The sequence below is a fragment of the Osmerus mordax genome, chromosome 5 (assembly GCF_038355195.1).
Source record: "Osmerus mordax isolate fOsmMor3 chromosome 5, fOsmMor3.pri, whole genome shotgun sequence".
NCBI lineage: Eukaryota > Metazoa > Chordata > Actinopteri > Osmeriformes > Osmeridae > Osmerus > Osmerus mordax.
Genome location: NC_090054.1, coordinates 5,441,459 through 5,463,049, shown reverse-complemented (window position 1 = coordinate 5,463,049; position 21,591 = coordinate 5,441,459). Strand labels below are relative to the sequence as shown.

The window sequence follows — 21,591 nt, the reverse complement described above, 5'->3', positions numbered from 1 at the left end:
GGTTTTTCTTGCCTGTTTGTTGTGATTGTGTCTCTGTGTTGGTTAAAAATCCACACTCTGCTTTTTGCACTGCATTACAACATGGTATCTTGTACATTTGTATTTTTTGTAATATTTGTATTTTTGTATTTTTATATTGTAATTTACGGCAACTTATATTTTATTGTATATTTAATTCTATTCTAATCCCACTTAGTACTGCTAGTTTATGTACCCTTAGTATAGTTAGTCCACATATTTAAATTTTAGGTATATGTTTATTGTATGCACCTTCCTGCCAAAGCAAATTCCTTGTCTGTGCAAACTTTCATGGCGAAGAAATCCCTTTCTGTTTCTGTTTTTTTTTTACTGGTAGGTTGTGGTCGTGTCTCTCTTTGATCAAACTTCGAGGAAGAAGGATTCCCTCGAATGTAGGAATCTTTAACCATCACACAATGCACACACAGTACTCCCCACACAATGCACCCACAGCACTCCCCACACAATGCACCCACAGCACTCCCCACACAATGCACCCACAGCACTCCCACACAATGCACCCACAGCACTCCCCCCACAATGCACACACAGCACTCCCCACACAATGCACACACAGCACTCCCACACAATGCACCCACAGCACTCCCCACACAATGCACACACAGGACTCCCCACACAATGCACACACAGCACTCCCCACACAATGCACCCACAGCACTCCCCACACAATGCACACACAGCAATCCCACACAATGCACCCACAGCACTCCCCACACAATGCACACACAGCACTCCCCACACAATGCACCCACAGCACTCCCCACACAATGCACCCACAGCACTCCCCACACAATGCACACACAGCACTCCCCACACACACATGCTCTGGTGTCCACTGATTCAATTTGTTCTCTGCGTTTTCCCCAACCTTCCTCCCCAGCAGCCAGGAACAGGAGCCCCTAGTTGGGCAGCCTATCAACAGTGGTCCAACACCAGGTCCAACTGTTGTTGGCAGGAGAGCATCTTTTCTTGTACAGGGGTTATTAGCGGAGGAACCCCAAGTGAGCACAGGTAGAACATGCTCCACAGAGAGGCCTGGGAGATAACCCACTCGAGCAGGAACCAAACCTTCTTGATGTGTCAGTATTAACCACTATGTCACACAACAAGGAGGTCAAAGGGGGTTGATGTGCCTATTGGTGGTCTGTTGGTTATGACCACTGAGCAATAGAGTGAAGACTAACAGCACATCCTAATGACATATTAAATAACAGCTCCCACTCACTGTGTAGCTCTACCACATGGTCTGAACATCAGCCACTCACTGTGTAGCTCTACCACATGGTCTGAACATCAGCCACTCACTGTGTAGCTCTACCACATGGTCTGAACATAACAGAAATGTGACATGATTAAAAAACTAATGATTAAATGATACTAAATGAGTATTTGTTACCTTTACAGTGAATACCAGCAGAGGTCAGTACATACCCTTCCTCATTAGAAGGTCCTCCTCCATCACTGAAATTGATAGGTTTATCCATAGACCAGTCACTCTTCATGGACACACAGCTGGGTACAGGTGAGGCTGGTCTCTCCTGCTGGATTGGGCTTCAACACAACAGAGACAGACCTTCAGTCTCTCATTTATTCTGACTAATGATGATGTCATGATATCACTGCAGAGCTCTGAGATGGAGAACAGTCATGAACAGTTATGGATTCTCATCTTACCTCTTAGCTTTGGTGTCCATGTCATGTTCCCCAGAGAGACTCATTTTAGAGGCAGGGACCCCCTCCTCTCTCTCTCCCGAGAGACTCATTTTAGAGGCAGTGCCACCCTCCTCTCTGCCTCCACTCTCTAAAATACAGAACGTTCCTCTTCAGGGTCTAATCAGTAGAAGGATTTTGAAGCCAGACCTGTAGACCTGTAAACAAACAAGTTAGAATCCAACCTTATTAAACTGCTACCTCAAGAGAAGAAGGATAGGATAACTTACTCTTTATCCTGATTCCTAACACCCCTCTGTGATGTAAACAACTCAATTAAAACACATACAGAACAACAACTGTTCATTGATAAACATTGATAACACACCAATGTGACAAAAACAGCTTTGTTAAAACTACTTCAGTATCTCAGTCTGATACTGACATAAGAGAAGACAACAAGCTCCACTCCATCATACTGCACCATCAGCTGTACTGAGCACTACCTCACTTCCTCTTACAACAAGCTCCACTCCATCATACTGCACCATCAGCTGTACTGAGCACTACCTCACTTCCTCTTACAACAAGCTCCACTCCATCATACTGCACCATCAGCTGTACTGAGCACTACCTCACTTCCTCTTACAACAAGCTCCACTCCATCATACTGCACCATCAGCTGTACTGAGCACTACCTCACTTCCTCTTACAACAAGCTCCACTCCATCATACTGCACCATCAGCTGTACTGAGCACTACCTCACTTCCTCTTACAACAAGCTCCACTCCATCATACTGCACCATCAGCTGTACTGAGCACTACCTCACTTCCTCTTATAACAAGCTCCACTCCATCATACTGCACCATCAGCTGTACTGAGCACTACCTCACTTCCTCTTACAACAAGCTCCACTCCATCATATTGCACCATCAGCTGGACTGAGCACTACCTCACTTCCTCTTACAACAAGCTCCACTCCATCATACTGCACCATCAGCTGGACTGAGCACTAACTCACTTCCTCTTACAACAAGCTCCACTCCATCATACTGCACCATCAGCTGTACTGAGCACTAACTCACTTCCTCTTACAACAAGCTCCACTCCATCATACTGCACCATCAGCTGTACTGAGCACTACCTCACTTCCTCTTACAACAAGCTCCACTCCATCATACTGCACCATCAGCTGTACTGAGCACTACCTCACTTCCTCTTACAACAAGCTCCACTCCATCATACTGCACCATCAGCTGTACTGAGCACTACCTCACTTCCTCTTATAACAAGCTCCACTCCATCATACTGCACCATCAGCTGTACTGAGCACTACCTCACTTCCTCTTACAACAAGCTCCACTCCATCATATTGCACCATCAGCTGGACTGAGCACTACCTCACTTCCTCTTACAACAAGCTCCACTCCATCATACTGCACCATCAGCTGGACTGAGCACTAACTCACTTCCTCTTACAACAAGCTCCACTCCATCATACTGCACCATCAGCTGTACTGAGCACTAACTCACTTCCTCTTACAACAAGCTCCACTCCATCATACTGCACCATCAGCTGTACTGAGCACTACAAAAATTTAATTGGAAGATTTATAATTCGTTTCTAAACGACCAACAACACCATGGCTGGATAATTATATGAAAAAATTAAAGTGATTTTGATCTTATTAGACCATAGTGAGTTAGTTATAGCTTGTTGCATGTTGGCCATTAGACTGAGCGAAAGGCCGTTTCACTTCCTGTTAGAAACCTCTGGTACTAAGATGCCATAACTCTGAAACCTCCCCTTCTCTTTTACTGTATGTGTACATTGATACTGGGAAAGAATATTGTAAAATTACTTACTTTAAAATCTGCTTTTCTGTTTGAGAATCTGTCTTACACATTCTTGTAGTCACAAAATGGATCCTGTAAAACATATTTTGACTTTCACTTTCACCCTCCTATATGAGCCAATAGGAAACAGGAGGAGGAGCTGAAACTTGATCCTGAGAGCAGGAGCTGAAAAGAGACAAACACACAGGAGAAACACCACACATAAGAAATGTAATTATCTATTTACTTATATTTCATTATATAATTTATATAGTTGATTTTAATGAATCCACAACATATGGCTAAGAAGCTACAATTAGATTAATCTATATGTCAGGTGGCCGGGAGTCAGGTGGCTGAGCGGTGAGGGAATCGGGCTAGTAATCCGAAGGTTGCCAGTTCGATTCCGGTCATGCCAACTGATGTTGTGTCCTTGGGCAAGGCACTTCACCCTACTTGCCTCGGGGGAATGTCCCTGTACTTACTGTAAGTCGCTCTGGATAAGAGCGTCTGCTAAATGACTAAATGTAAATGTAATGTAAATGTAAATGTAAATATGTAAAGTATGGTGCTACTTTTAACATTTCAGTAGGATATGATTATTACTATCATGGGGTTCTGTTCTGTCTATGACACCTAAACTGATGATTCAGTGTGTTCTCAAGCCGCTTTGCTTTAGATCTAGAATAGTTACTTAAAGGAAGCCTACAAGTATTACACAGTCTTAGACTGAGATCTAGTGGACAGAAGTGAAACTCCCGAAGCAGATTTCTGGTTGGGTTGGTTAGTGCGGATAACATTAGCATGGCGACCACCTCCTCAGCAATATCCGGTTGTTGTTGAACACATTCAGTTGAGGCTGCACTGCCTGGTGTGGTGGGTGTGACTGTGGCCAGCTCAGGGTCCAGCCCTCCCTTAGAGTCCTCCCCAGACCTGCTTCCCTGGCTGCTCTGAGAGACACTCACCTCTCTCCCACTGTCTCTCTCTCTATCCCTCTCTCCATCTGAGAGACACTCACCTCTCTCCCACTGTCTCTCTCTCCATCCCTCTCTCCATCTGAGAGACACTCACCTCTCTCCCACTGTCTCCCTCTCCATCCCTCTCTCCATCTGAGAGACACTCACCTCTCTCCCACTGTCTCTCTCTCCATCCCTCTCTCCATCTGAGAGACACTCACCTCTCTCCTACTGTCTCCCTCTCCATCCCTCTCTCCATCTGAGAGACACTCACCTCTCTCCCACTGTCTCTCTCTCCATCCCTCTCTCCATCTGAGAGACACTCACCTCTCTCCTACTGTCTCCCTGTCCATCCCTCTCTCCATCTGAGAGACACTCACCTCTCTCCCACTGTCTCTCTCTCCATCCCTCTCTCCATCTGAGAGACACTCACCTTTCTCCCACTGTCTCCCTCTCCATCCCTCTCTCCATCTGAGAGACACTCACCTCTCTCCCACTGTCTCTCTCTCCATCCCTCTCTCCATCTGAGAGACACTCACCTCACTCCCACTGTCTCTCTCTCCATCCCTCTCTCCATCTGAGAGATGCTCACCTCTCTCCCATTGTCTCTCTCTCCATCCCTCTCTCCATCTGAGAGACACTCACCTCACTCCCACTGTCTCTCTCTCCATCCCTCTCTCCATCTGAGAGATACTCACCTCTCTCCCATTGTCTCTCTCTCCATCCCTCTCTCCATCTGAGAGACACTCACCTCTCTCCCACTGTCTCTCTCTCCATCCCTCTCTCCATCTGAGAGACACTCACCTCACTCCCACTGTCTCTCTCTCCATCCCTCTCTCCATCTGAGAGACACTCACCTCTCTCCCACTGTCTCTCTCTCCATCCCTCTCTCCATCTGAGAGACACTCACCTCTCTCCCACTGTCTCCCTGTCCATCCCTCTCTCCATCTGAGAGACACTCACCTTTCTCCCACTGTCTCCCTCTCCATCCCTCTCTCCATCTGAGAGACACTCACCTCTCTCCCACTGTCTCTCTCTCCATCCCTCTCTCCATCTGAGAGACACTCACCTCTCTCCCACTGTCTCCCTCTCCATCCCTCTCTCCATCTGAGAGACACTCACCTTTCTCCCACTGTCTCCCTCTCCATCCCTCTCTCCATCTGAGAGACACTCACCTCTCTCCAACTGTCTCTCTCTCCATCCCTCTCTCCATCTGAGAGACACTCACCTCACTCCCACTGTCTCTCTCTCCATCCCTCTCTCCATCTGAGAGATACTCACCTCTCTCCCATTGTCTCTCTCTCCATCCCTCTCTCCATCTGAGAGACACTCACCTCACTCCCACTGTCTCTCTCTCCATCCCTCTCTCCATCTGAGAGATACTCACCTCTCTCCCATTGTCTCTCTCTCCATCCCTCTCTCCATCTGAGAGACACTCACCTCACTCCCACTGTCTCTCTCTCCATCCCTCTCTCCATCTGAGAGATACTCACCTCTCTCCCATTGTCTCTCTCTCCATCCCTCTCTCCATCTGAGACACTCACCTCACTCCCACTGTCTCTCTCTCCATCCCTCTCTCCATCTGAGAGACACTCACCTCTCTCCCACTGTCTCTCTCTCCATCCCTCTCTCCATCTGAGAGACAGTTGCAAATGCCCCACACCTTCTGTGGTCTGTACAGCAGCAGGCCACTAGTTGTATCCAGGCAGCACCAACGGCCTTTCAGCTGCCCTCTGGTCCGCTCCAGCTCTGACCCAGCCCCACTATGTACAGCATTGTAGCGCCGCTCTTGCTCATTCTGGGGGTTTGTGAGCGGGTGAGGAGCCAAGTTTGTAACGGGTAACCATGGTCACCTACGGGTGTACATTAACCCCATACTCAGATGCCAATACAAGATCATTGCCTTATTTGACCGTAGCCTAATGATCCTAAATGACACATATGACCAATAATCCATCCATCCTGCTCAGCACCTGCGTGAAGTCTGTTCCCCACACTGCTGTTTCACAGGAGAAATGAATCCTGAGTCAGGCCACCGTGCCACAACATGTGTCAAACACATCAGTGCATCACAGATCACAGCACATGAATAGAGTGGAAGTGTTTTCTGTTCACATGAGTGACGTCATGATCAGATGGGGCCCTCACAGCAACGTGAGTGCAGTCGATGGCTCCCATTACATTAGGAAATCGGCTCATCGCTGTGAATTGCAGTGTAATGTTGGCCTGCTCAGCCCAGTGAAGGGAAAGTGTCTGTACCGGGGTGACATACGGATGAGAGCGTTCCATCCAGCTGGCATGGTGAGGCTCAGGGAGGGTTGGGAAATGCCTGAGCGCTCAGCCATCCGTTATCACTCAGTCTTTTGTCACATTTAATTTGTTAAAACCTATGTTTGATTCCCCGTGATGGATGACAGTTTAGTTAGCAGTAAAATCTTGATGATCATTACACTCATGTAATCAATCACCTGGATCAATCCAAGGTGTCCAAGGGTGAACTGGAGATGATCATTCATGCTTTTATTTCTTCTCGTTTAGATTATTGTTATAGTCTTTTTACCTGTTTGAACAAGGAGCTCGACCGTCTCCAGAACTCAGAACTCTGCTGCAAGGCTTTTAACGCACATTAACAAAAGAGTACACATTACACCTGTTGTAGCATCACTTCACTGGTTACCAGTCCAGTACAGAATTCAATTTAAAATCCTGGTCCTCACCAGAGCCCTGAATGGAGAAGTTCCTCCCTACATTTCTGATTTAATACAGCTTCATACCCCCACCCGTAATTTGAGGTCATTAGGTCAGAAGCTTTTAGTGGTTCCCTGTACCCATTTTAAAACTAGAGGGGATCGATCATTCTGAGCAGTGGCCCCTAGGTTGTGGAATGCCTTGCCTCCCTTTCTACGGTGTGCAAATTCTGGAGAAGCTTTTAAAAAGCAACTCAAGACTTTGCTATTCAAGCAGGCTTTTAGTTAGTTGAGGGTTTTTTATGGTTGTCTGTCATGTTTCTATTTCTATTTAAATGTTCTGTATTCTTTATTTGTAGTGTTACATTGCATTTTGTTGTGAAGCACGTTGTGATTTTATCTGCGAGAGGTGCTATACAAATAAACTTTACTTACTTACTTACTTACTACATAATGTACATTTTGTTTTTGAGAATTTCTTGGAATACAAATTATTGTGACATGCATATTTTTGAATAGCAATAATAATTCAAAAGATCTTGGTAAATATTGTGATTTTTAACATTAACTCAATAAAAGATTGACCTATTACGGTGCTAAAATGTTTTATTTTATTTATTTGTATCCATGACAATCCCAAGAAGATCAAACACGTTTGATGGAATTACAAACCATTGTCACAATGAAAGAATTACAGTGTCGAACATTCCATTCTAAAGTTACCATGAATATGATGTACCAAACACAGCAGAAATCATCGACACAAGACAAGCACTGCCGCTTTACAATTACAATTAAACAAAAAACGAAAGACAAACCAGCAAATTGCTCTTTCACTGCGAGGTAAGTTAAGCCTAAGATAAAGTTATTGCCTACAGTCTGTACAAAACAATGTTAGGCCTATGTTAAAAATATAGGCCTATTCATGACTTTTGGTGTCTCAACAGGAGACCAGTCTCACGTAGTGGGTTTTTTCTGTCTTCAAAAACAATATTTCTACACAAATAATTAGATATAATATAAAAACATTACCAAACCTGCAGGCCAATGTTACTCCCTGTAGTCTTGATCCAAATGTTTCTCTCCACACAGAACTGCAGCCATGAATTGGGAACTTCCCACCATTGATCCACATGCTCCTGTGAAGTTCACTGAGCTGTATGACTTTTTGACACCACCAGAATGTCTGGATGAGGTAAGATTGTGGTGATAAACCAGAACCAAATTCAACAGTATCACTGTGCTTGATGACAGTGGCATTATATATGATGACTGGCATAAACATTGACACAACTATCTCCCAGAAAACAACCATGAGGCGGTTCATGTCCTTACTGGAGCAAGGAGCGGTTCCATCCTCTGTTACTCTGAAGGACATCACCGAGTGGCTCTCTGGAGAAGAATGCTTCATCAGCAAGTGAGACAGGCTTAGTCTTTCTCTTACAAATCACATGTCTGTGCACATTTGTGTATATGTGATTGTTGTGTGTGAATGTGTGTGTATGAGAGAGAGAGAGAGAGAGAGAGAGAGAGAGAGAGAGAGAGAGAGAGAGAGAGAGAGAGAGAGAGAGAGAGAGAGAGAGAGAGAGAGAGATAGAGAGAGAGAGAGAGAAAAGTGATGGTTTGCTCTGTTTTTTATTTCTTCTATTTGGAAGGTGCCGGGCCTGCAATCATGACTTGCGACAGCTGACTGCCATCAGGGTAAGAGCTTCACAGTGGACCTTGTTCACAGTACAAACTCCCAGAGAACCAAAGACTCGTATTACGGTCTCTATATTGAAAACATTAACAGTGCAAGTTACATTTATTTATTCAAGTTGTTAATGTGTGATGGCACATAGAAAACAATTGATCTTTTGATGGTGTTTCTGTACTCAGGTCTGGTATATGGAGAGACGCGACCAGCTGCTGAAGATCCAGGAGGAGATACTCAGAGAGACCGAGAAGGAGTGTCGTCTCTCTGAGCTGTTTGGCAGAAAGGTACATGACAACAACCTGGTGTAGAGAAACAGTACATCACATTCTGGAACAAAGGATTTCCTGTATTTCTCTGTCTGTCAACTTTCTCTTCTCTCTCTCTCTCTCTCTCTCTCTCTCTCTCTCTCTCTCTCTCTCTCTCTCTCTCTCTCTCTCTCTCTCTCTCTCTCTCTCTCTCTCTCTCTCTCTCTGTGTCTCTCTCTCTGTGTCTCTCTCTCTTTCTGTCTCTCTCTTTCTCTGTGTGTCTCTCTCTGTCTCTGTCACTCTCTCTAACTCTCTTCTATTTTTCTCTGGTGAAGGTCACCATGGAGGGACTTCATAGGAGTATGAAGATGTTCAGACCGTCTGTAGAGACCGAGGTCAGACATGTGCTCTCTGGCCTTCCTCACAGCCTGATGCCCTCTCACTCCACCTCTGAGGTCCCCGGAGCTCCCAGTCTCCTGCAGGAAACTGGAGAGCTCACCCCCAGGCTGGTCACCATCACCTTCCGCCACCTGCTGGGTGGAGGTACCCAGGGAGGAACCACCTGGACCTCCGTAGACGGGCTGAGGGCCAAGGCCGCCATGGAGGAGATCCGGTGGCTGCTGAAGGACACCGTCACCTCTGTCCTGGCTCCGTACGGGGACGTCCCGGTGCACAAGATTGTGTTCATCACCTCAGCTCTGGCCCGGGATGTGGTGAAGGCTGTCTTTGACAGGTTTGAGGTGGAGTCTTCCACTTTCTGCCTGCTGAATGACAGCTACAACTTGCATTCTCTGGAGGCAACCAGGAAGTTGGTGGATGAGGTGGCAAGGGGGAACAAGGTCATTGTGTTTTCAGTCTGGCGCTTATAGATGTCAAAATCACTCACATTTCACGTTTCTCTCACGAAAGCTCCAGAACATGTGGGCATAAACTAGCTCTTAAACTAAGTCTCACTGTTTGAACTGTTTATCAACAGGGTCATAACAAGCCAGGTGCTGAGAGCTCCTTCAGCCTCAAGGAGAGCATCACCGTGGACACTGATCCCCAGGCAGAAAAGGTGAAGAAAGCAGATTGATTCATAGTTGGCTTTGGGTTCAGTGTAATCGTGACCAAAATGGAAGATTGTTTTCAATGGCAACTGAACCTTAATTCTCCCTCCAGTCTTGGCCTACCTCAATGGAGAAAGGCCTCACCATCAAGGCCATCATCAAGGACCAGAAGGAGATCAAGGCCCTGGCCAGTGCTGGAGCTGACATGAAGACCAGTCAGAACAGACATCTGACTGCATCTCAGCTGTCCACAGCTTCTCTGGCTGAGTCTGGCCTCGACCTCACCCTGAGGGAGGCTGGGGCTCATGCTGCTGAGGGGAAGCTGGACAGAGGCAAGGCCTCAAAGCTGGCCCTAGAGGCTGGCCTCACCAGCACCAAGACCCTGGACCTAGAGGCTGGCCTCACCAGGACCAAGACCCTGGCCCTAGAAGCTGGCCTCACCAGCAGCAAGACCCTGGACTTAGAAGCTGGCCTCACCAGCACCAAGACCTTGGACCTACAGGCTTGCCTCACCAGGACCAAGATTCTGGCCATAGAAGCTGGCCTCACCAGCACTAAGACCCTGGCCCTAGAAGCTGGCCTCACCAGCACCAAGAACCTGGATCTAGAGGCTGGCCTCACCAGCACCAAGACCCTGGCCCTAGAAGCTGGCCTCACCAGCAGCAAGACCCTGGACTTAGAAGCTGGCCTCACCAGGACCAAGACCCTGGATCTAGAGGCTGGCCTCACCAGCACCAAGACCCCGGCCCTAGAAGCTGGCCTCACCAGCACCACGACCCTGGATCTAGAGGCTAGCCTCACCAGCACCAAGACCCTGGACCTAGAAGCTGGCCTCACCAGCAGCAAGACCCTGGACTTAGAAGCTGGCCTCACCAGCACCAAGACCCTGGCCCTAGAGGCTGGCCTAACCAGCACCAAGACCCTGGCCCTAGAGGCTGGCCTCACCAGCACCAAGACCCAGGCCCTAGAGGCTGGCCTCACCAGCACCAAGACCCTGGACCTAGAAGCTGGCCTCACCAGCAGCAAGACCCTGGACTTAGAAGCTGGCCTCACCAGCACCAAGACCCTGGCCCTAGACGCTGGCCTAACCAGCACCAAGACCCTGGCCCTAGAGGCTGGCCTCACCAGCAGCAAGACCCTGGCCCTAGACGCTGGCGTAATCAGCAGCAAGACCCTGGCCCTAGAGGCTGGCCTCACAAGCACCAAGACCCTGGACCTAGAGGCTGGCCTCACCAGCACCGAGACCCTGGCCCTAGAGGCTGGCCTCACCAGCACCAAGACCCTGGCCCTAGAGGCTGGCCTCACCAGCACCAAGACCCTGGCCCTAGAAGCTGGCCTCACCAGCACCAAGACCCTGGGCCTAGAGGCTGGCCTCACCAGCACCAAGACCCTGGATGGAGCTTCTGCCAAGATGCTGTTGCTTCTAGAAGATGAGCCACTGCTGAGCATCCATGGTGTCTTCCCTCAGGAGGCTCCAAGACTCCTCATGGTGTGAACATTAAATCATTCTTTTGTTGACAAGTTTCACCAGACTGAATAATACCATTGCACATGTGGTATGAATATGCTTCAGTTTGGAAGTTTATGCCATTGCTCTACAGTATAGTTTATGGTCTTACATGCTTAGTATTGTCTGTTCACAGACCAGTGAGGTCCCAGCTGACGTGGAACAGGAGAGCTGCATTGGTGAGTACCTTCTCAGATACCAGGAAGCTACATGCACAAGTTCTACTACATACACACTTCTCAGATACCAGCAAGCTACATGCACACGTTCTACTACATACACACATCTCAGATACCAGGAAGCTACATGCACAAGTTCTACTACATACACACTTCTCAGATACCAGCAAGCTACATGCACAAGTTCTACTACATACACACTTCTCAGATACCAGCAAGCTACATGCACAAGTTCTACTACATACACACTTCTCAGATACCAGGAAGCTGTGTGGAGAACATGCAGATACAGTGTTAATGCAGGTTTTCTTCCTCAGTGGGCGGACAACAGGAGGAGGATGGAGGGGAGGAGATAAGGGGGGGGATGAGAGGATTCCTCCGTCGAATGAGGAAGCTCTTTACCTGCTGCTCTGCCTCCTCAGAAGAGGAGGACTAGAGAGGCTCCCCAACAGTGAGAGGGACCTGAGGACCAGGCAATATCATCAATATGGACCCCTTGGACATAACCTGTGTCCATTACAGAGCCTGAGCACAAAAGAACATGTCATTTGCATTTGATTTACAAATATATATACATATATACTGTATACATAAAAATGAAAATATATAGTCTCTGCTACACTAGGGTCCAAACAGTTGAAGTACAGTATTCAAACATCAAATGTGTTCAAATCAAATCAAAACATCAAAGTTCAAATGTGGCATCATTTCAATGTAAACGTTTTGTAACACGGCGCACAATGCAGCAGAGGGATAAGACAAGAAGCCGTTTTAGACTCTCCATGTGGTTCAATTCTTCAATGAAAAAGACACACGAACCCAAGCACCTTAGAACCCTGCAGAGCATTCCATAAGAGAGCCAGAGGCAGGAGACAGAGAAACAGCATGAAGGAGGCTTGAGACAGATCAGAGGGAACAGAACAGAACATGAGGTCTACTGCAGGTTTAGGCAAAGTACATCTTGTATGTGAACACCAGGGTGCATGTGTTGAAAGAAAGATCGGGTGATATTAAGACCCGTTTCCATGATAGGTTTGTTGTTTTGTGGACATTGTGGATGTCAGCTAGTGGTCACAGCCAAACAGCTCCAGGGAAACCCTGTCCTGTTCCGGAAGGGCCCGGGCCATGAGCATGACCTTGACGCTCTCAAAGTGGTCGTAGTGGTGGCCCACAATGACCTTGACGCCGTCAGGATCACACATGCCCGCGTCAACCTTCTTGAAGAGGGTGAAAGAAGCGTCTTTCACAGCAACACAGGGGCTGGCCATCAGGTCTGTGTCGTAGACGGTTTGACCTCTTAGGAGCAAGAGGGTGGTCATGGGAAAGCAAGAGGGCTCAGAAGACCCAGTGGTGATCAAGGTTCCGTCGTGTTAACATATCAATGGGGTCTTATACATCACTGTCATTGCTCCGGATAGCAGCTCCAGGGAAACCCTGTGCTGTTCCGGAAGGGTCCGGGCCGTGAGCATGGTCACTGGTGTGGGGAGGGGGGGAGAGCGCTCTTGTGCTGTAGCAGATTAGAGCTACCAAAATTAAGTGTCAACTTGACTCTTAACAGCGAGCAATTTCGACCTTGATATATTCATATGTGAAATCAATATTATAAAAGTTATGGCATTGTATGACATGGTTCAAAAGTGTTGCAATCTAGATAGACTTTACAGTCGATAAAACATATAATTAAGAACCTACAATTAGCAGTTACAGCGTTTGACAATGATGATTCAATCTGCTCCCTGATGGTTTGTGCATTAGCTGTGCGTGTGTGGTCCGCCCCCTAGTCGATTGCTGGTGGAACTGCAAGGGACCGTGCTGCCTCCAGCCAAGCTGGTACAGAACATAGTTCTGCTGTTGTTAGGAACATGCTAGGTAGCAGTACAAGTCACTGGAGGGGCTAATGCTTCAGAGGCGATCCTGAGGTTTTCAACTGTAAAATGAAGGCAGTCTGCATTGACACTGAGCACACATAGAAGCAAGCCATGTAACCATACGTTTTATTCAATCGTCTTGAGGCAACAATAGTTGATTGAACACCGGTTGACAATAAACTAAAGTTGAAGGTAAAGCGACGAGAAGACCCAAACTCATGTTCTCCTGTTCAACCAAGATCCAGACTGAGGAGACTCACAAGCCTTCATGTCGGCTTCCTCGGTTCACCTGGTGACCAGAAACCAATTACTGCTGATATCATTCACCTGTCCTCAAAGTCTTATTCTAGGGACAGTTCCCTTCCTGATGGAGAGTTTTAGTCCTTACATGTATAAGGTAATAATATCCTGTTAATATCTTTCTTAGTTTTATAGTGCTGTGGTGGAAATTTTGGAATACAGTTATAATGTGTGTTTTATATATGAGGAATGTGTTTTAAGGGAAGTCTAAAAGTTTGTTAAGAAGCTTGATACAATGAAAGTTGATTCAACTCATTTGGCAGAGATGCCACCTGTAGTTTTATAACACCTAACTAGGAGATGTGAAGTCTAGGGACGGGAAGTCTGGGTGACCTGGGAGTTCTTGTCACCTGGGGAGGATGAGACAGCTGGTCTGGAGACAATGTGGATTCAATTGTGTTGTTATTGTGATCTGAGGGAGCAGTTTAAGATAGATGAACTGATCAAGCTGCTCTGACCCTTCCTGTTGCATGGGTGGTGTTAATTAAATACTTGTTTGAAGTTGCCCACACAAAGGACAGTTGACCATTTGACTGATCAACTTCTGTGCCAATCACAGAGTTTGCTACATGGATGGATTGACCATCAGAAGAAACATTTGATCTAAAGTTTATATAAGGCAGGGTTTTAGGGTTGTTCTTCATCACTCTTGCGAACGACCTGTGGCTAGCACCTCCTTCGTTATGACTGATCACAAAGTACTTTGTTAATTCTTGATTTGTACAAGCAAAATAAAATTTTTGAAACCGCCATCTCTTGACTATTCAAATCTACACAGTGCCACTAGAATTCTGCCATTACAAGTGCTCAAAAGGTATCTCACTTTGAAGGGACAATATTTGCACATATAAAGGAGCTGCACATTGCTGAAACAAAGAGAAACTCAAGAAAAGCCCAATAACATGTCTGATCAGGTAGTGATTGGTATAGCAGCATTGATCAGCAGTATGTTACCATTCCTTCACACATGTTTGGATGCAAAAACAACTCCTTTCGAATGCGCTGCAAGCTCTGCGCACCCAAGTAGGCTACCACGAGCTAATGGCTTTCACAAACTCGCCGTCTAATTTGAATAAAGGCTATTGATAACATGCCTCTGAAGTTTGACGTTTTGCAGCATTATACTTATAGGCAACTTGTCATCATATCTTCCGCTCCATGAAACACATGTTAATGCTTAGTAGTAGGCTACACATATATGGTTCTTTAATGTATTTGCATTGTACTAAAATGCGTTCATTTTCAATGGGCATAAACAGGTGCAGCCCACATTTTTCAACATTAACATTTCAATATAACAAGTCATTATGGCCTTTGGAAAAAAAATAATTGGGGGGGAGGTGGGGTCGTGCATTATAGACCCCTGTGCCTAAGCTTTTGTCCTTAATGGCATTTTGTCCCCTTACTACTTTTACTTTTATACTTTAAGTAGTTTTGAAACCAGTACTTTTATACTTTTACTTGAGTAAAAAGCTTGAATTGATACTTCAACTTCTACAGAAGTATTTTTAAACCCTAGTATCTATACTTCTACTTGAGTAATGAATGTGAATACTTTTGACACCTCTGAACACAACACACACATAAGTACATCAGAATCTTAGAACCTTTCCTTTTCTGAGTCAACGCGCACCTCCCTGTGCTATAGGTTTGTTAGGAAAACAAACAGGACCGTTACACTCCAACAGCAATATAACTTGTTTATTGACAATGATCAGATACAGTAGAGTGTTCCGGACGGCAGTGAGTCTCTGTGATGGTCTTCTCCTGATATCCACTCAGCCCAGCGAGTTCCAGCCAGGTGAGAAACTCCCAGTCCTCGTCCGTACTGCTGAAAGTACATTTCTGGCTCCTTGGCAACGGTCCTTACGTTGTCCGGGAGAAAGTGGGCCAGGAGACCTGCAGGGTAGAAGAACCGAGAGGCAGGAAACCAGAACAAACATCCCACATCGGCCTCCTGGAGATCCTCCAGGCCGTGTGTCCAAGTGTCCTTGAGCAAGACACTGGACCCCAAGCTGCTCCCGATGAACAGGCTAGCCTTGCATGGCAGCTCTGTCGCTGTGGGTGTGTATGAATGGGTGAATGAGAGGCATAATGTAAAGTGCTGTGGGTGCCGGGATGGGCGGCTGTGGCTCAGAGGGTAGAGAGAGAGTTCTATCCCCAAATCCTCCAGGCAGGCACATGCACAGATAGACCCCTAGTGGTGCTCAAGCACCTGCCCTTTTGCCCTGGATGAGAAAAGTGCCCCTTCTGCTGGAGCCCAATTTTTTCTTCATTCATCAATATTTAGGAATAAAAATTACTGTGTCATCAATTCCCCCCAAATGTGTTTTGATATCTGACGGGGCATTTATTTAAGTTCTTGTGAGAATTTCGCCCCGACATGCTCCGCGGCGCTCACAAGCCCCCGCTGCACCCCCGCCGCGCCCCTCCCTCCTCCTCCTCCACTTAGTGCTCATGCAGTGCAGAGCGCCAGGTCAAACGGCTGCAGCCTACTTCTTCTCTGACCCGCAGTATCAGACAAACAGGTAATGACGGTGTTTGTGCAATCCCCTGACGTTGTTTGGTGATGAATTAACCACAACATTAGCGCTGCTGAAAACATTACATCGCAACTGGTCCGACGTTTCCTAAAAGATAGGCAGGCAGGCAGGGATGTGTCTAAGGTGGAGGGGAGGGTGTGTCTAAGGGGGAGAGGAGGGTGTGGCTAAGGGGGAGAGGAGGGTGTGGCTAAGGGGGAGGGTGTGGCTAAGGGGGAGAGGAGGGTGTGTCTAAGGGGGAGAGGAGGGTGTGTCTAAGGGGGAGAGGAGGGTGCGTCTAAGGGGGAGAGGAGAGGAGAGTGTGTCTAAGGGGGAGAGGAGGGTGTGGCTAAGGGGGAGAGGAGGGTGTGTCTAAGGGGGAGGGGAGAGGAGGGTGCGTCTAAGGGGGAGAGGAGGGTGTGTAAGGGGGAGAGGAGGGTGTCTAAGGGGGAGGGTGTGTCTAAGGGGGGAGAGGAGGGTGTCTAAGGGGGAGGGTGTGTCTAAGGGGGAGAGGAGGGTGTGTCTAAGGGGGAGAGGAGGGTGTGTCTAAGGGGGAGAGGAGGGTGTGTCTAAGGGGGGGAGGAGGGTGTGTCTAAGGGGGAGAGGAGGGTGTGTCTAAGGGGGAGAGGAGGGTGTGTCTAAGGGGGAGAGGAGGGTGTGTCTAAGGGGGAGAGGAGGGTGCGTCTAAGGGGGAGAGGAGAGGAGAGTGTGTCTAAGGGGGAGAGGAGGGTGTGTCTAAGGGGGAGAGGAGGGTGTGTCTAAGGGGGAGGGGAGGGTGTGTCTAAGGGGGAGAGGAGGGTGCGTCTAAGGGGGAGAGGAGAGGACAGTGTGTCTAAGGGGGAGAGGAGGGTGCGTCTAAGGGGGAGGGTGTGTCTAAGGGGGAGGGGAGGGTGTGTCTAAGGGGGAGAGGAGGGTGTGTCTAAGGCAGGCATAAATTATAGTAGCAGGCATTAAAAGTAATGAAGATAGATATAAATATTTTTTAGGAAACCGAGGCAGGCAGAGAGGCAGGCAAAGAGGTAAGCAGAGAGGCAGGCAGAGAGACAGGCAGAGAGGCAGGCAGATAGGCAGGCAGAGAGGTAGGCAGAGAGGCAGGCAGAGAGGCAGGCAGAAAGGCAGGCAGGCAGAAAGGCAGGCAGAGAGGCAGGCATGCAGGCAGGTAAAGAGGCAGGCAAAAAGGCAGGCAGGCAGAGAGGCAGGCAGAGAGGTAAGCAGAGAGGAAGGCACAGAGGCAGGCAGAGAGGCAGGCAGGCAGGTTTATCTTTTAGGAAACGTCGGACCAGTTGCGATGTAATGTTTTCAGCAGCGCTAATGTTGTGGTTAATTCATCACCAAACAACGTCAGGGGATTGCACAAACACCGTCATTACCTGTTTGTCTGATGATGCGGGTCAGAGAAGAAGTAGGCTGCAGCCGTTTGGCCTGGCGCTCAGCACTGCATGAGCACTAAGTGGAGGAGGAGGAGGGAGGGGCGCGGCGGGGGTGCAGCGGGGGCTTGTGAGCGCCGCGGAGCATTTCGGGGGGAAATTCTCAAAAGAACTCAAATAAATTCCCCGTCAGATGTCAAAACACATTTAGGGGGAATTGATGAATATTGATGAATGAAGAAAAAATTGGGCTCCAGCAGAAGGGGCACTTTTCTCATCCAGGGCAAAAGGGCAGGTGCTTGAGCACCACTAGGGGTCTATCTGTGCACGTGCTAATGGGTGCCCTTTTTTTGGGTTTGAGCACCTGCCCCCCAAAATGTCTGTGTAAATGTACTGAGGCACAGACAAACCAGACCTCCAGGTTTGTACTGAGGCACAGACAAACCAGACCTCCAGGTTTGAGACTAAGACTGGTCTCAGTCAAGTCTTGTCCCAGTAATTTGACCCCGAGGAGCACCCATTCTCACTCTCACTACTTAAATCAGTAGGCCGTCCTACTGGCTCCCAGACATCTCGAATGTCTTGGCGATGGACTTTCGAAGCGCACGGAACATTCGTACGTGTAGAGGACGTCTAGGGGGCTCCTGCTTGGTCTCGTGGTCCTTCGACAGCTCCAGATTGGCAGGCAAACCACACTTAGTCCCTGTGACAAGACAACATTTTAAATTGGTGAATTTGAAGTTAGGCTTTGTCAGATTTTAATTAGCCAAATCTACAGGATCACTTTGTGATTCATTAAGGATGACAAGCCGTTGTGGTCGCTCACCAGGTGTGACGTGAGAGCTGGGGGGAAGCTCCTCCTGGGCTGAGGGCTTCTTGGGCTCCGTTTTTCTCTTCAGGAACTGCAGGGGAAAACACAGAACATGCTGGAATCTATGGAAACTATGACAACACCTCTCAGTCCACCAAAGCATCAGGATTAAGAACCACAAAAGCCACTCAGTCCCAACACTGCCTCTTCATTCTATACATGCTCCATTACATGAATAACCAACCCATGGTCATTCATTCTGTACTCATACGATATACTATAAGCTCTGCTCTATAAGTTCTATTACATAAATAACCCACCTTGTTCTTGAAGAGCTTGGCTTTCTTCGGCAGGCTCCACCACTTCAAGCCCTTCTTGGCCTTTCTCGTCTCTCCTGCAGAGGTCGACGCTGTCCCGGCATCCATGATGACCGCTGCAGGGCTGAGCTCACCGAGATCTTCCCCAGGACACGGAGCTGCAGCAGCAGACTCACACAGAGTGTCCATCACTCTCTCCGTCAGGATCCTGACCGTGCGGTCCAGGGTCTCCTGGCAGGCCAGGCTGGAGGTCGAGGGAAGGTTCAGCTCAAGGCTCTTCTGCAGCTGACTCTTAACCGAGCTCTCAGCAAAGCTGTGGATGAGCTCCTGTCTGGAGGGCATCGGGGGGCTTTCTGGCAGCATCGGCTCTGACGTGCATCTGGTGGAGCTCACGGGGCTCTGAAGATGCAGGCCGGTGGTGGCTGTCTGCCGGCGGAGCCGGCGGACGTTGGCGAGCAGACTCTCTGAGGCGGTCTTGATCTGGAGCGCGTCCAATCCGGCGGAGTCCAGTCCTACGGCGGCGTTGGAGACTGTTGGACCCTCTTCGTCCTCACATAACTGGCTGAGATTCTCCAGTATGGAGTCCAAGAGGGCACAGGTCAGGAGGCCGTCGTCACTCCTCTTCAGTTCAGCACTGGAGCACTCTGAAGCGGCTACTTCTGCTCTCATGGCACTGAGAATCACCCCAAGGGTCCTCTTGGTCCAAGAGATGGACGCCTTCGGAGGGATGATCTCAGATGCACGTTCTTCAAGAGCAGACAGCTTGTCTGCAGCTTTCTGCAGGGTCCTCAGTGTGCTGTCATAAAGCTGCTGGCTGGAGGAGTGGACCTGCTCCCAGAACTTCATGCCACCAGATCTCGCCTTTGCTGAGGCCTTGTGCTGCTCAACCACCTCATGGAGATCGTCTAGGATCGCACCAAGCAGGTTCTCGCAGTTCTCAGAGGAGACCAGCAGAGATGGATGCTCTGAGCTCTCTGGATTGGCCGCATGAGGTGAGCCACGAGGGGTCGCCGGCTGGCGAGAGAGCTTCTGAGTCGCTCTCCTCAAGGCCTGCTGGAACACATCTTGCCCTTTGGTCGCGTACTCTTTTATGATCGTTCCCACTCGCGTTTCATGAGCCTGGCTCTTCCCAGCTGCGGGTGGGCCCTCTGGACGTAAGAAAATCAAGGTCTCCAGGACCTCGGTGGTTCTGTGCCCACTCCCTGGCAGGAGGGAGTCAACAAACAAGGAGCGGTAGATGTGGGAAAAGGACATCTCCGGACGCCTTAGGATCAGCGAATGATCCAGGATGGCTGAGATGCCTTCGACGAGCTCATCGATTTCCAATTCCTCTACGGCCTTGTTTAGACAGGCCAACATCTGTTCGTTGGCCAGCTGCTGGAGTTTGGTCAAGCCTTCGTTCTTCACGCTCTCCCGATAGCAGAACTCACTACTTATGGCTCTGCAGGCTGCTGTCACCGTGTCGACAGACCTGATCAACAGAAGCCTGATGAGAGACGGGGGCAAACTTTCCAGAGACGTCTCGTTCATCAAAGAGATGCTCTCGTCCGCCGTCACATCTCCCATCCTGGAAGAGCTCACCAGGGGGGTCAGTTTGGCCGCTGCCTTGCAGACCATCTTCTTGACTTCAGAGGAAACATCCAATGCGTCCCATCCTGTGAGGGAGGAGCTGTTCCCTGCTCTGGATGATGAAGACTGGCTGTCCAGCAACTCAACAGCACTCTTCACGGATTCAATGATCCCATCGACCAGGTCACTGGCCAGGGAATGTCCAGAGCCACGGCTCCCCAGATAAGGGATCATGAGCAAATCCTCAGTTCTTGATTGGCTGGATGGCGATGTGGACGAGCGCTCCTTCCTACACGGCCCAAACTGCTCCTCCAGCTTCTGCTCCACAGCCTGGACAACGTTGGTCCTCGACATGGTGGTCAGGAGCTCTCCGAGGGACCTTCCAGAAGACAGACTGCTGCTCCCTGACCTCCTCAGCAGCGGTAGAGTCTGCACGTCGGCACAGACAGCAGAGAGGAAGTAGCTCACAGAGGAAAAGGTAACAGGCCCTTGAGCTTCTTCTTGGATTGCGGCCCTGGCTGCTAAGACGTTGCCGATGACCGGCACGATCACCTCAGCTGCCACAGAGCCCAGACTGGCTTTGGCCTCCACCTGCAGATCCGGAGAGGGGGTTCCACTCTGTCTGCTGAGCGCCACCTGGCTTTCTGTGTCAGCCTGCAGCATGGCGGACACTTTGGTCAGCATCTCCTGGGATAGCAGCCCAGCAGCTGATCTGCTGCAGGTCTGGGCGCCTGGAACATCTCGGCTGGCGTCCAAGTCGAGCAGCAGGTCTGGCAGCCTGTCGTTGTTGATCAGCTGCAACACCGCTCTGATCACAGAGATGCACTGCAAAAAATGCCATTCCAAAAATAAGTTTAAAAAAAATTAAAACAAGATATTTTTGGCTTGTAGTAAGTAAAAAAAATCTGCCAATGGAACAAGTCAAAATTAGCTTGATAAGATTCTTGAAATAAGACAATATTTTCAATATAAGAGACCGCTTAAAATTAGCTTG

At 48.6% G+C, this 21,591-nt stretch overlaps 1 protein-coding gene across 8 annotated transcripts in view; it reads right to left on the bottom strand.

The window, feature by feature from the left end:
• The window catches only part of LOC136942680 (NACHT, LRR and PYD domains-containing protein 12-like), a 235,474-nt gene that overhangs the window by 126,909 nt on the left and 86,974 nt on the right, over positions 1 to 21,591 (bottom strand). For 3 of the 8 annotated variants that reach the window (XM_067235633.1, XM_067235637.1, XM_067235635.1), the window contains exons 2-4: positions 3,652 to 3,713; positions 1,714 to 1,907; positions 1,471 to 1,590 (exon numbers count right to left, since the gene is read on the bottom strand). The exons of 3 other annotated variants lie outside the window; for them this stretch is intronic. In XM_067235633.1, the coding sequence (XP_067091734.1) occupies positions 1,471 to 1,590; positions 1,714 to 1,802 (209 nt within the window). In that variant the 5' untranslated portion in view covers positions 1,803 to 1,907; positions 3,652 to 3,713. Of the gene's footprint in view, positions 1 to 1,470; positions 1,591 to 1,713; positions 1,908 to 3,557; positions 3,714 to 21,591 lie in introns of those variants that run through there. 2 more of the 8 variants (XM_067235634.1, XM_067235636.1) reach the window with 2 other exon arrangements.